Source organism: Dendropsophus ebraccatus, chromosome 1, assembly GCF_027789765.1.
Source record: "Dendropsophus ebraccatus isolate aDenEbr1 chromosome 1, aDenEbr1.pat, whole genome shotgun sequence".
Classification (NCBI taxonomy): Eukaryota; Metazoa; Chordata; class Amphibia; order Anura; family Hylidae; genus Dendropsophus; species Dendropsophus ebraccatus.
This window is the reverse complement of record NC_091454.1, coordinates 133,908,316-133,922,375: the sequence shown is the minus strand read 5'-3', so window position 1 is coordinate 133,922,375 and position 14,060 is coordinate 133,908,316. Positions and strand designations below refer to the sequence as shown.

The window sequence follows — 14,060 nt, the reverse complement described above, 5'->3', positions numbered from 1 at the left end:
CTTCTGCGGCAGACAGATTTCACTATAACAAGCAAAGCTTTATTCTTCCCCACATTCACCTATGCTGTATCTTACACTTTTGGTGTAGTCTGAAGTTAGCTTCACTCTGATCCTCCCTCAAGTCATAAGAAATATAGGGACCTATTATATCTGACTGTTCTGCTGCAGGCACTCTATAAGAGCAGCTTCCAGCCATTTATAATTGCCCAAATACGCATTTTTTTTACGGAATGAGCAAAAGTTTGCCTTAACCTAATGATTCCATTCCCCAAAGCAGAAGCCTAATAAGAGCATGTGTAAAAACGTCTAAAGAAAGATACGGTCAAAGTCCAAACATAAAGTCATTGTGCACCTAAAAGTAAAATGTTCCATGAACAGCCTCCCACGCTCAGGAATTACATCTTCTTCTCAAACACATTTGGCTGAGCACATTTCTTAAGAATTACCAAGAACAGATTTATACACTGGGCTCCTGTGCTATAATCTCTTCACAAAATACACACATTTATTTAATTAAAAAAATATATATATTTGGGACAACTATAAATAAAATATTTTTAGTTCTCATTTTGCAGTCCTTTACATTTAATTTCTACAGGCTACATAGCAACTATTTGTCTTCCTGTCAGGGCGACCAACATTTCAGCACCTCTAAGGAGGAACTATCCACAGTTTAGAAGAATCTAACCTGCTGATAGCTCCCTAGTGCGCACAGGGCACTGAGGATGAGGGTATGTTTGTTACCTTCATCCCCTGCACCTTTCTTTCCTGTGCTGTTAGTTGGTAAGCCAGATTGATGCTTGGGGAGGCAGTAGGCCCACCCCCAGTGCTTTTAACAGCTTTCTGAGCTGAGGATTTCACAACTAACAGCATGGGAAAGGTGCAGGGGATGAAGGTAACAAACATACCCTCATCCTCAGTGCCCTGTGCGCACTAGGGAGGGTAGATTCGTCTAACCTGCTAATAGTTCCTCTTTAAGGAATCGCAGGACATTTCTGTTAAATGGCCTATCCATACTATAGAGGTTAGGCTAAATAGACAAGCCTGTGTAAAATCTGAGCTGCAGTCAAAATTAATAGCAGTTTGTTTTCCGTGTTACATAAAACTTTACTAGATGTAAGAAAATCTGAAGCCCTTACCCCAATGGCTCTATAGCAGCTGTATGGTATGGATGTCCTTGCTCCACTATATTGATTATCAATAATCCAGAAAATGTTTTAAGTTCAAGGAGCAAAGCCATATAAAAATTGTACCAGCTCACTGACAGCATGGTACTAGTCAATTACAAAGAATGCAGTTTTCTTATAAATATACCAAAACTTGAAAGATAAAAGGGCACGTCAATAAAGTAGCATGGTAAACAGCTAAAGCAAATATATGTCTTTCTATATGCCTGGCCACTGTATCAATCACAAAACCTCCATGACTAATTGACTTTTTAACACCAAAACGTTTACACCTAATACAATGATGATGCAAGTAACCTGGGATTGCACTAGGCGCATCAAACATTATATTCATCCTTTGCTGTACTAAAGTCTGCAAGGAAAAGATCAGATGTACTTTTCAGCGTCTAGAAGCAAAGCTTAATCCCATGGTGAGCCTGCTGCTCAGCTTATGCGATTATAGGGCCTTTTATGCACCAAAACCTGGATATCTGTGACCAAACATAAGAGTATCTAAAGCACTGGAGATAATACTAAAAGGGATGAGAACGACCCCTTTAGAGGTTGAAAGGGATCTTGTTAGGTGTCAATACTTGAAGTGGTCTAATGCCAGAATGGCGGGCTAGCTGCCGTATACTTTACAGGAGAGATCAGGCAGTGTGCCATTACAAGCTGTGCTAACAGTTTCTCTGAAGAAATAAACAGCAGAGACCCAAGCGAGCTGATTTTTACTAATACCTTTGAAGAACATGATGAAAGCAATCTAGGATATTAGAAGGCAGTAACAACATAATAGCACATTATATTGTCTATTGGCTTACAGATCCTCACAAAACCATTGTAAAAAAAGTGGCCTGTCATAGGGTAAAACTGGTAAATTAAATTACAGAACTGAAACGGCATTGAAATGCTTAAGCTGTGTGCTTTTCTTTATTCATTTATACATTTGTTTCTAGTGTGACACCATTTTTTTTGTAGAATGGCACGGTGCTGAAAACAAAGTTTTTAAGGGATGCCTGAGCAATACTTGCTAAAGTGCATATAACAAAACGTATCAGGGTGATGGTCCCCCCCACTGGGAGGCACCGCTTGGTGACAGGTTTCCTTCCCTGAAGAGGTATCTGACTATTCCCATGTTTTGAAACGAGCAACCAAGGCTCCACTGACCCCTTTCTTGCATATTCAAATTTTATAGGGGGGGAAAGTACTCCATTGGATTTTTTTTGCTGACCTTCCTGAGCTCAATGATTGTTGTGTTTTGTTGGTTAAAGTTGATGAACCCATTCAAGGGGTACTTCAACAACAACAAGAACAACAACAAAAAAAAACGTTCAAAACAACTGGTGCCAGAAAGTGTGTTATTTACTTCTATTTAAAAAATCTCAAGTCAGAGACCAGTTGATTTAAAAGAAAAAAAAAAAAAAATCGCTGATGTACCTGTTAAAAAAGAAAAAGTCCACAAATAAAAAATAGGGGGTTAAAACTTAAATAGTTATTCATATATAAAGTATCACGAGGAGAGAGAAGGGAGGGAAAGCATGGGATGCAGTCATTACAGTCATGAAAACATGACAGATATAAAAGAAGTCATTTTTTTTATTTGGTTATGATCTGTTGACAGCTAATCTGTAAAGAGATGAATGTACGTTTTTGGCAAACGACAGATACGCTAAATGCTACACTACTTGGGTAACACTTAACATATGTACATGCCTGTAGCTTTTGGCACTAAAAAGGGGACAAGGCTAGAAATAGATGTTTTCTAAAAAATTTACTAAGGAAAAAAACAAAAGCCAACATAATCTGCATGTGTGAAAATACAAAACAATAGTAAATTCTTGCCCATGTCTCTCCCAAGGGAAATAATGTGCCACTGAAGGGTTTTTGGATAAGACTGGACTCGCTGTCTTCAGCAGTGAGATAGAGGAAAGAATAGGTCAGCTGCACAGGAACACACAGGTAGCCACTCTCAACATTCCAAGAAAGGTCAAGTTTTTGCAACAAGAACCTCACGAATACTAACTTCTGACATCAATCGTATGTTATATTGTTCTAAAAGTTTATTATATTAATTATATTAAACAGTTTCAGCCTAGCTAAGACTCCATGTCGTGTTCAGACACAAATTTTATGCATACAGTGTACACTTTATTAATAGGAGTTTATTTTTCATTTTAATTCCCAGCACCAGCTGCTTTACTAGTATGTCCTTCCATATATCCCAAGCACTGAATTACTCGGGCTCATTGATAGTTCTACCAGGTCTCATTCACCAAAAGGCCACGGTGAGTTTTGTTGTGACAACTGAGCGCTTAATTGTGTTGGTCTGTGAACCATGAATATTCATTGCAGCCAAGCAACAATTAAACGCTCTGTCACCATGCATGTAAAGCAGAGAAGAGGGCATGTCCGACCTGCAATCTGTCAGCCTGGCTGCCACAAGCAAAATGACAGAGAGCCTTAGTGATGAGGAGGTAAGACATATGAAACACAATGTTTATCCAGAAGGAGGGTTACTGTAGGCACTGAGCAATTAAGTGTCTCTCTGCCTGCAAGAAACTGGCAGGAGGTGTTCTGCTGTTAATGCCAGCTTGCAAGTCCACTACCTTGCAGCAAAAATCACGATACTGAAGCAATTTCAGAATTTAATCTCTACAAACAGGATCCCCTAGTAAAAGGACATTTCAGTACGTAGCGGCTAAATAACAAAGAACTAAAGAGTTAGTACTGTTTTTTTCTTGTGTTATTAAGTAATAATTGGACTACTTCCATTGTCAAAATTGTATTTGCCGTGGCTGAATTTGATGGTTAAAATCTTTTAAAAAGTCACGGGACACTGCTGAGCACATGCGGACCACCAGAATCTGTTGCCTATTTAAAAGAAAAGAAAAAAGAAAAAAAAAAAAAAAAAAAAAGGATCCAATAAAATTGAAAGGGTCCAGAGCTGGGCTACAAAAATAGTGCATCATCTAAAGCATAAAAAATATTAAGGAAGACTTGATATTTAGGGAAAAATAACTTGTTGCTGTGCATCAGTGTAGCTGTACTCAAAAAAGACGAAGGGGGCACAATACAGAGAACGGCGGGGGGGGGGGGGGGGGGGGGATGGGGGAGGGGGGGTAGACGGAGGCCGGAAACCCCCCCTCCCCCAGTTTCTTAGTCTGGAGGAAAGAAAGGACATGATCAAAAGGGTAGCTATCAATTAAACAAACTTCTGACATGACATAGTGACACGTCAGAGGTTGGTATCAGTTGGGGTCCGGGTGCTGAGACCCCCGCCGATCATTAGAATGAAAGAGTTGCATACTCTGCCGCTGTATTTGCGTCTCACTGGTAAAGTAGCTGTGGACGGGATTATAATGGAGCCCTATGGAACTTCTGGTACAGTGATTACCAGAATTTCCATAGGGCTCAATTATAATTCCATTGACTGCTGTTTTAGCATTGAGACAGAGAAAAAGAAACAGTGTGTGCATTGCTGTGCACGTCTACCCCTTCATTTTAAGGATTTGGGGGGGGGGGGGTCTCAGCACTCAGACCCTGACTGATACAAACCTCTGACAGGTGGCTATGACATGTCAGAAGTTTGTTTAAATGATAGGTAACCTTTAAATATGTTAAAGGGTGAAATAAGCCTCAAGAGGGAGGGTTTTTAATAAAAAACTGAACACAAGAACTTGAACTTCCAGCAGATAAGGTTGGTAAATCTACAACAACAGAATTTAAACATGCCTAGGATAAACAAATATCTATATCTAGATAATAAGAAAGGAAATACTAGACTAGATGGACCAGGTAGTCTTTTTCTGCCAACAATCTTCTATGTCTAAATGTTACTGCTTTGCGGAACCACCAGAAATGTGTTAAAGTGCAAACTGTTGCCGAAAGCTATGAAATATAAAACTTAATAATAGAGATCAATAACCTACTTCATCCCCTTAAACCTCTTTTTCTCTTGGAAGCATGAACAAATAATCTACAAATTCCTGTGCTTGTCAAGTGCTTATTACAGACAGACAGCATCCAAACTCCACAGTCAGGATCACCAGTGTTAAAAAAAAAAACGCAACAAAAAGCAGAGTGTCCTGTCTTACCACTGATCCAGCAAGAGTAGGAAGCCAAATATAGAAATCTTATTTCATTTATTAGTCAGTTGAAAAAAGGTTTGGAAACCCTTCATGACCAAAGACAACCCAAAATATAGGTCACAAATGGAAAATAACAGCTGTAAAATATGTCCAAAAAAGATTCTTCCTGAGGCAAGACAGGTTAGCCATCGTGTTTGTCTGGGCGCATGTACACCAAGTGTTCATAGATTTTTGCCAAAACTCTCCATGAACTATAGTATCTGCCAACAAAAACAGATGTCTATGGGCTACTTTGCATACTCATATGGCCATCAACTAGTGTACTTACTTAGATCTGTCTTTATTATAAATCATGATTGAAAACTACTAGAAGGAATAATTTTGCCATTTGCCCTTTTGGTACATTTAAATATTATCAGTCATCATGTTGATAAAAAGCTTTCATTCTGACAGCAGTTAAATGTCTGCGCCCAGATGAAAGCAGGTTTTTCTATTAATTTAAAAGGGAAGATTCCAGCCAAAGACAAGTAGAAAGGCTCTTGTATTTCATTACATGAGTACAATGATGAATTTAAAGAGAATGAAGAGCATCTGACATCTGTTTCCTAGGTGTTCCTGCTGTTTTGAATCATAACTTTTCTAAGGCGCAGCATATTTTTATACTCATTCTTTCTAAATATGGAAGCTAAGCAAGCAGACGCTCCAATACTGCAGCAATAAATAACACAGGAAGCTTGATTTGTGCTGTGGTGAGTACATTAAAGCCAATTATCTTCAGAAAGAAATTGAATAAGGAGGCTGCATATAATAAAAATGACAACCTGGGCTTGTCTGAAAAGCATCCTGCAATTTGTATTCATTGTGCATTACTTGAGGAAAAAAGTAATCACTTTAATTAAGAACATTGGAACACAGTTCTAAGCAAATTAGGGTTTAATTAAAAAAAAAAAAAGGAAAACATTTACAGAAACAGTTACTGCCACGCTTAGTGAGAAAACTGGGTAACGCATTAACCTGGCCCAAATTAAAAGGACTCTCCTGCAGTTGAGGCCGCATTAACATTACTGACCATGTTTCCCAATGAAATCATGCTAGAAGATAATTTTTCCAACTTAGCAAAGTGTTACACTAAGTGATTTTACGCTAATAACACAACACAATTGCTGCTCAGAGCAATTTAGTCTAGCAGATCGAAATGACTGAAAAATGCAGCTCTATTGAAATCAATGGAATCGGACAACTAGCTGGCACAAGCAGCAGAATATATGTCAATTTGGAATAAGAAACATCATTTTTCTTCTTCTGCCTTTATGTTAAATTTTCTAGATGTTTAAAATAAGGCTAAGGCTGTATAGGTAATTATTTGAATTACTAAAGGGGTATTCTGCTACCAGAAAATTGTATTTAAATTACAATATCACCGCAAGATATATAACTTACTAATATAGTGTGGTCACAAGTAGAACTGGCACCAGCGTGCTTTTGCATGATTCACCCCAGACAGGAAGTTCAAAACAGAAGAACTACATAATATGTATTGTCTACAGTGCACCTCCCTGACTCCTCCCTCTCTCTGTAGACAACACATCATCCTCTGATGTCAAAGGAGGCTTGGCTGGATTTTGTGTCCGAGCTCTATCCCTGCCCCCCTAAGTGAGCCACTATCTCTATCCACCTCCTCCTGTCTACATCCCTGTCATATACACATATCTTTGGTGGAACATTAAGTGAGAAAGAGGTGTGTTTACAGCATGCTGCCAAAACAGATGCAAATTGGGATGTGATGCAGCAGGTGCTGTGCAATTATCTGCAGTAAAATGAGATGTTCTGCAAAACCTTTGGGCAGGGATCAGGAAGGAGTCCTTGAGGAGGGGAGTAGGCAGGGTGAGAGGACTGTGATGGATCACTGAGGGAAAACAATGTATTCTGGGAAATGTAGCACTAAGAAACTGCTTAACCAGAAAATAGAGAACGAAGACCCAAATAACAAATGGATTTTTTTGTGGTTTCAGAACTGGGGGAAGGGATGTTATATGCTACTGCAGCATGTCTGTTTTACTTGATGTTAAAGTAACCCCTTAAAACAAAGTATAAATAGCACCTGAATATTCAGTAGTTAATCCATATTCTGCTATTTACATTTTTAAACAGGTAATTAAAATATTAAGAAAGGATAGGTGATAACTAGCTGACAGGAGGAGACCATCTATGATCATGAGAACAGAGGTCCTTTGCCCCCTGAGTGACTAGAGCGACAGACTGTACAGACTTCTAAAGATAGAAAAGTGCTTTACTCAGCTATCTTTAGAGGCCCAGCTGCTTCACTCAGGGAATAAGGAAGCTCCACTCTTGTGATTGGCAGGGATCCCAGCAGTTGGATGACCCTCACTTCATCGTGCCCTGCCTACTTTTTCTAGACAGATGATAACCTGTTTACATTATAAAAAAGCGATATGAACACCGTTACCTAGTGCTGCCAAAATAGCCTGAAACTAGATTAACATGTGAAATCTTACCTGGATAACATTTTGAATCTTCACCCACACTTCTGCCATGTCATAAAGTTTAATGTCCCCATCTTGACTTGTAGGAGAAGCAACTGTGTCCTGCAGGTATCCCAGAACTACTGAATGAGCGGAAGCCACTGCGTTGAACTTATCAAACAGAAGCTCCAGAAGCTCAAGAAGAAGCCTGAAAAGAAATGCAACAGGTTAACAGAAAGCACTATAGAACCAAATCTACTATCTCTCTACTGTGAACAGTCTTAGACAAACACTACCATAAATGGCCTATTTCCTTAAGTGTCGGCAAGAGTCAAACCATTTCAGCTTGTCAGAAGGTTTGCCCCCTGTAATATATGCAGAGTACAGAAGTGTTGGACAGTGGTTTATTATTTTAACTTTCTCACTGAAATAAACTGCACACTCCGCTGAGCCAAGCATGTTGGTGTAGGTTTAGCTGGTCAAATTACTCTGTGTGTTCAGACAACAGCTATGCAATGAAGCAGTAGCCCACCCAAACTAACAGAACAGAGTTGTTGGGCACCTAACTTCTGCTGCAAAATTCACTAAAGAGTGCCAAACTGCTTCTAAAAAGGAAGATAACAAAAACTGTACACTGGGAGCTTCGTGAAATGGGCCTCCATGGCTACGCAACTACACAAAAGCCCAAGATCCCCAAGTGTAATGCAAAGAATTGGATGGAATGGTGTACAACTTGCTGCCTCAAGCAGAGGAAACCTGTACTCTGAGGTGATGATGAATCACTTTCCACTATCTTCAAGGCTGACTGATGAACATAGGTTGTAGACACTAAACACTACCTACCGCAATGTCTACTTTAAAATGTGGTGGATAATAGCACAGGGCTGTTTTTTATGGTTTGGGTAAAGCCACTTATATCCAGTGAAGACTAATATTAATGCTACAGCAGCATTTACAAATAGTCTTTGGCTAGCTGTTAAAGGAGAAGTCCGGCGAAAATTTTTATTAAAGTATTGTATTGCCCCCAAAAAGTTATACAAATCCCCAATATACACTTATTACGGGAAATGCTTATAAAAAGTGCTTTTTTCCCTGCACTTACTACTGCATCAAGGCTTCACTTCCTGGATAAAATGGTGATGTCACGACCCGACTTCCAGAGCTGTGCGGGCTGTGGCTGCTGGAGAGGATGATGGCAGAGGGATGCTCAGTGTCCCTCAGTGTCTGTCACGGCTGTGGCGGCGTCCCGTGCTCCGGGCCGCCACCGCGACCTCTCTATGCCCCATTCAGCTGTCGGGGTCCATGTGCAGGGACCCGGCGCTGCTATCAGTTCGGCCTCGGGGGGCGCCTTACCTCGCCCCACTCCTGTCTCCGTCTGTGCCGGCCGATGCGTGCGTCCCCGCCTCCTAGGGCACACGCGCCGGCTGTCTCAGATTTAAAGGGCCAGTCCGCCCCTAATTGGAGGTTTGCACCAATCACTCCCTATAAATACCAGCATGCCCTGTCCCTCGTGTTGGAGCCTCTTGCTTCCCATAGCGTTTGGCCCAGCTCCCTGTTGTTCCTGACCTCAGTCCTTGTTCCTTGTTCCTGTTCGCTACCCGGTCCCTAGTCCCTGTCCGCTGCCTTCCTATTGTTCCTGAGTACTGTCTGCCACCTGCGATTACGCCTACAGACCTCTGCCAGAACTATTCTCCTGACTACTGCTCCTGCCACGCCTCGCCTGCCGTCACTAGCAACCAAGCCAGGGGTAACGACCTGGGGGTCCCCTGCCGCAGCAAGCCCATCCCGCCTTGCGGCAGGCTCTGGTGAAAACACGTGGCCTCTTACACTCCGCTCCCTGGTGAGGTTTGTGCCATCGCTAGTGACGGTTCAGTGGATCCACGACTTCAGGCGTTACAGTGTCCCCCTGCCATCATCCTCTCCAGCAGCCACAGCCTGCACAGCTCTGGGAGTCGGTCGTGACATCACCATGTTATCCAGGAAGTGAAGCCTTGATGCAGTAGTAAGTGCAGGGGAAAAAAAGCACTTTATAAGCATTTCCCGTAATAAGTGTATATTAGTGATTTATATAACTTTTGGGGGGCAATACAATACTTTAACAGAAATTTTCGCCGGACTTCTCCTTTAATGATTACCAATGGGCACTACTACAATTTATGGAGGAATAGGCCAACCCTGCCATTTGCAAGAGAGATGCCACTATATGCATGCACCTTATGCACCCCTAGGCATTCGTACAGCCACAGAGTGATTGCTATTTATGCATCACTAGTCACTGTCTATTAAATACTGTAGCACTTAGTTTATATCACTAGGACATTATATATATATATATATATATATATATATATATATATATATATATATATATATTGTGGACATGTCACGGGAGAAGTGTTCGAGGGGGTGTACATCTCACCTAGGTTACGTCATAGTGTGAGATGGTAAGTCCAGGAGGGATCTGTTGCTCAGCAGTGTTATGCTGCTGAGCTATTATTTACTGTTGCCGGGCCTGGATTTACATGGAATGGCAGGTAGGTTTGGTAGTGGGACTTGCCATTCCCTCCCCTCGATCCAGTTCAGGTGTTGGGATCAGGTGAGCTCTGACCCTAATCAGCCTGAGAAGGTAAAAGCTCACACAGTGTGAAGATGGTTGCTCTCAGCCAGGGTGTCTGTTTGGGAGCAACCTGTGAACATAGCCTCTGCTTGAGCTATTACACACCTTGCGGTATCCAGGTGAAAGACGTCCTGTTTTCAAGTGTTAGATAGGTGAAGAAACCTGTTTTGTATGTTTTATTCTTAAAAGCACGGTGTTGCTGTATTTCTATTTGCTGGACTGTTTATGCTGCAAATAAATGCCAAGCTGTTGTTTTATAAGTCCAAGTCTGCTGTGAACTGTGTCCAAACACACCATCCCCCGGGAGGATCACTACAATAAATAAATCCTTTGTAGATATTCTCTGTATGTAGACATCACTTTATTACCATTAGTACTGTATGATAATCAGGTGTAATGTGTATGTGCCTAAACTCATATTTTTAGTGATTTTGATATACAATGACTGTGGCCTGTATGGCTGTTGTGCATATCTTATATTTATAAACACATTAATTGAGGCAAAAACACATTGGAAGGTTGGGGTGTTTTTAGGGAAATGCATTAGGCCACTTTTCAGGTTCCTGTAAACAATCTTACCCTTTTTAGGTATGTTCAGCATTCTATTCCTATATACTGTTGGTATCTGGATGGATTGGTGTATCTTTTAGTGTTTTCTATATGCTTTACATTGTCATACTTTTTTTAATGGTGGATTTTAACAAAAATGAAAGGGAACCAGTCACAATAAGCACCCTACCATGTAATAAAGGGTTTCCTACTTACCCTCTCGGTCTCAGTGACATTGCTGAGAGACCCCCGCTACTTTTCTTCACACTCATTATGCTAATGAGCAGAGATGAGTCCGCCATCCATAGGAAATCATAGATGAGCAATTTCCTATGAGCGTTGGACGCATCTCTGCTCATTAGTGTAACGAGTGCGAGGAAAAGTAGCGGGGGTCTCTAAGCAACACCACCAGCATCCCCAGAGCATTACCAGGACCAAAAGGGTAAGTATGAAACGCCTAATTACGGTATAGGGTACTTTATGCCCTGGTCCCCAGCGCAACAGGTTTCCTCTAATAGTGCTGTTTTGTTTGTACTGGTAGTTTTTAATTGTCATTTTAATTGTCCTTTTTTGTTTGTACTGATTTCAAAAACAGGGAGGAGGCTCAGTAAAAGTCCTTTCAAACCTACAGATTTGACGGGTGCAGGGACTACAGACTACAACGCTAGTTTGCAGTGCCTTTGCAGTGCCTGTAAGCACGAGCAAGCACATGTAAAAGGCCTTTAATGAGGATCTTGTCTAAGTTATCATATAATCAGCCCAAAAGAAAGAGAATGGGGCGCCTCCTGGTGTAGTATGTACAAATGGATGCTCAGATGGGGTGAGTGCAATAAGAAGTAACTCACCTGATCGAGTTGTGCGAACGTATAAGCACATCTCTTTATCATGCATCCAATAAAGTTCTACCGCAGCACCTCCCGGAAAGCACCAAGAATCAAGCGAGGTGTATAGGTAATGCAGTGAAGGATCCAGAAGACCCAGGGACCTCGTAATCCAGGAATATAGCGGGCGCAGGTAGAGTGAGGGGATCGTGTCAATGCAAGGCATTTACCGTGGGACAAACAAATGTGGACAAATCCCACAGAGCAAAAATACAGAATACAGTTTTATTGTTGCAATGCGTTTCAGTTTGAGAAAGACCACTTCTCATTTGGATGGCCATAACGCATTGCAACAATAAAACTGTATTATGTATTTTTACTCCGTAGGATTTGTCCCACGGTAAATGCCTTGCATTGACACGATCCCCTCACTCTACCTGCGCCCACTATATTCCTGGGTTAAGAGGTCCCTGGGTCTTCTGGATCCTTCACTGTATCATATAATCAGAGGATAAATATGAACTAAACCCTATTTTTTGCATGCATTATACTTTTGGTTAATCAACTAGAATTTGAGCAGGCACCGCCGCACGAGTGCAATAGCCAATGCATGTACATTATCCCAATACACAAGAACAAGAAAAGCACTAAGTGTACTAATACTTATGCTCATTCTTACATATAATGAGACTAAAAAGTCAGGTGGTGACACCTAAGTATGTGAACTTTGGAGGAGTACTTGATAAATCTCCCCCAATATTTCTGTCACTATAACACATGGACATGAATAAACCATTTAGGAAAGGTACAAACATACTCCTATCCTTGGAGAATTAACTGTTTAACCTCTTAAGGACGCATGACGTATTCGTACGTCATGCGCCCACAAGAGGTGTTCAGAGCGGGGCCGCGCGGCGACCCCGCTCTGAACCGCCGCGGCCCCGGGTGCCGCTTGTAGCCCGGGACTGCGGGTATTAGCGGGCACAGTCCGATTGCCGTGCCCGCTCATACAGTAATCAGATGCAGCTGTCAAACATAACAGCTGCATCCGATTACCGGACGCAGCACTTCCCAGGTGTCTAGTTGCAGAGATCGCTCCTCTGGGACGTTGTCCCGGAGGAGCGATCTCCATGACTGGTGGCGGCCGGGGACCTCTCCAAAATGGCGCTGATCCTGGCTCGGCACTCTGATGCTTTCAGCTGCAGCAGCCGAAAGCATCCGAGTGCTGATCTCATTGATCTTTGCTGTATAAGTATACAGCAAAGATGTCAATAAGAGATCAGTATACTTATACTACAAGTCCCCCAGGGGGGCTTCTAGTATAAGTGTTAAAAAAAAAAAAAGTGTTATTATTAGTAAAAAGCCCCCTCCGCTAATAAAAGTCAGAATCACCAACCTTTTCCCATGTTTTTAATAAAAGTACATAAATAAATAAACATGTTTGGTATCGCCGCGTGCGTAATTGCCCAAACTATTAATTAATCACATTCCTGATCTCGCACGGTAAACTACGTAAGCCCAAAAACAATCCCAAAGTGCAAAATTGCGCATTTTTGGTTGCATCAAATCCAGAAAAAATGTAATAAAAAGCGATCAAAAAGTCGTATATGCGCAATCAAGGTACCGTTAGAAAGTAAACATCATGGCGGAAAAAAGGACACCTCACATAGCCCCATAGACCAAAGGATAAAAGCGTTATAAGCCTGGGAATGGAGCGATTTTAAGGAACATATATTTGTTAACAATGGTTTAAATTTTTTACAGGCCATCAGCTAAAAGAAAAGTTATACATGTTATATATCGTTTTAATCGTAACGACTTGAGGAACATGAAGTCAGTTTTACCCCAGGGCGAATGGTGTAATGACAAATACCTCCAAAATAAAAGAAATGCATTTTTTGTTCAATTTCACCACACATTGAATTTTTACCTGGTTTCGCAGAGTACTCTATGCAAAATTTCAGCTGTCATTGCAAAGTACAATTAGTGACGCAAAAAATAAGGGCTCATGTGGGTCTCTAGGTGGAAAAATGCAAGTGGTATGGCCTTTTAAACACAAGGAGGAAAAAACTAAAACGCAAAAACGAAAATTGGCTCCGTCCTTGAGGGGTTAAAACATGCTCAAAGTGAACTCATATGATGTGCAGCAACGTAAAGCAGTCAATAGCGATAAATAAGTAACTGCTAACAAACAGCTAAAGTGCACAGTGACTTTATGATAGACTATATAGTCCCTGAATGACAGATTCCCTTAGGCTCCTCATCTTGTTTCACTTGTTGAAATGTATGGCCTCATTGGAAGTGACTGGTACTCTCCAACCCAGGAGCATAACGAT

At 41.3% G+C, this 14,060-nt stretch overlaps 1 protein-coding gene across 1 annotated transcript in view; it reads right to left on the bottom strand.

The window, feature by feature from the left end:
* Positions 1 to 14,060, bottom strand: part of EXOC4 (exocyst complex component 4) — a 314,927-nt gene that overhangs the window by 269,727 nt on the left and 31,140 nt on the right. The window contains exon 7 of the mRNA XM_069979105.1: positions 7,771 to 7,945. Within this exon, the coding sequence (XP_069835206.1) occupies positions 7,771 to 7,945 (175 nt within the window). The remainder of the gene's footprint in view (positions 1 to 7,770; positions 7,946 to 14,060) is intronic.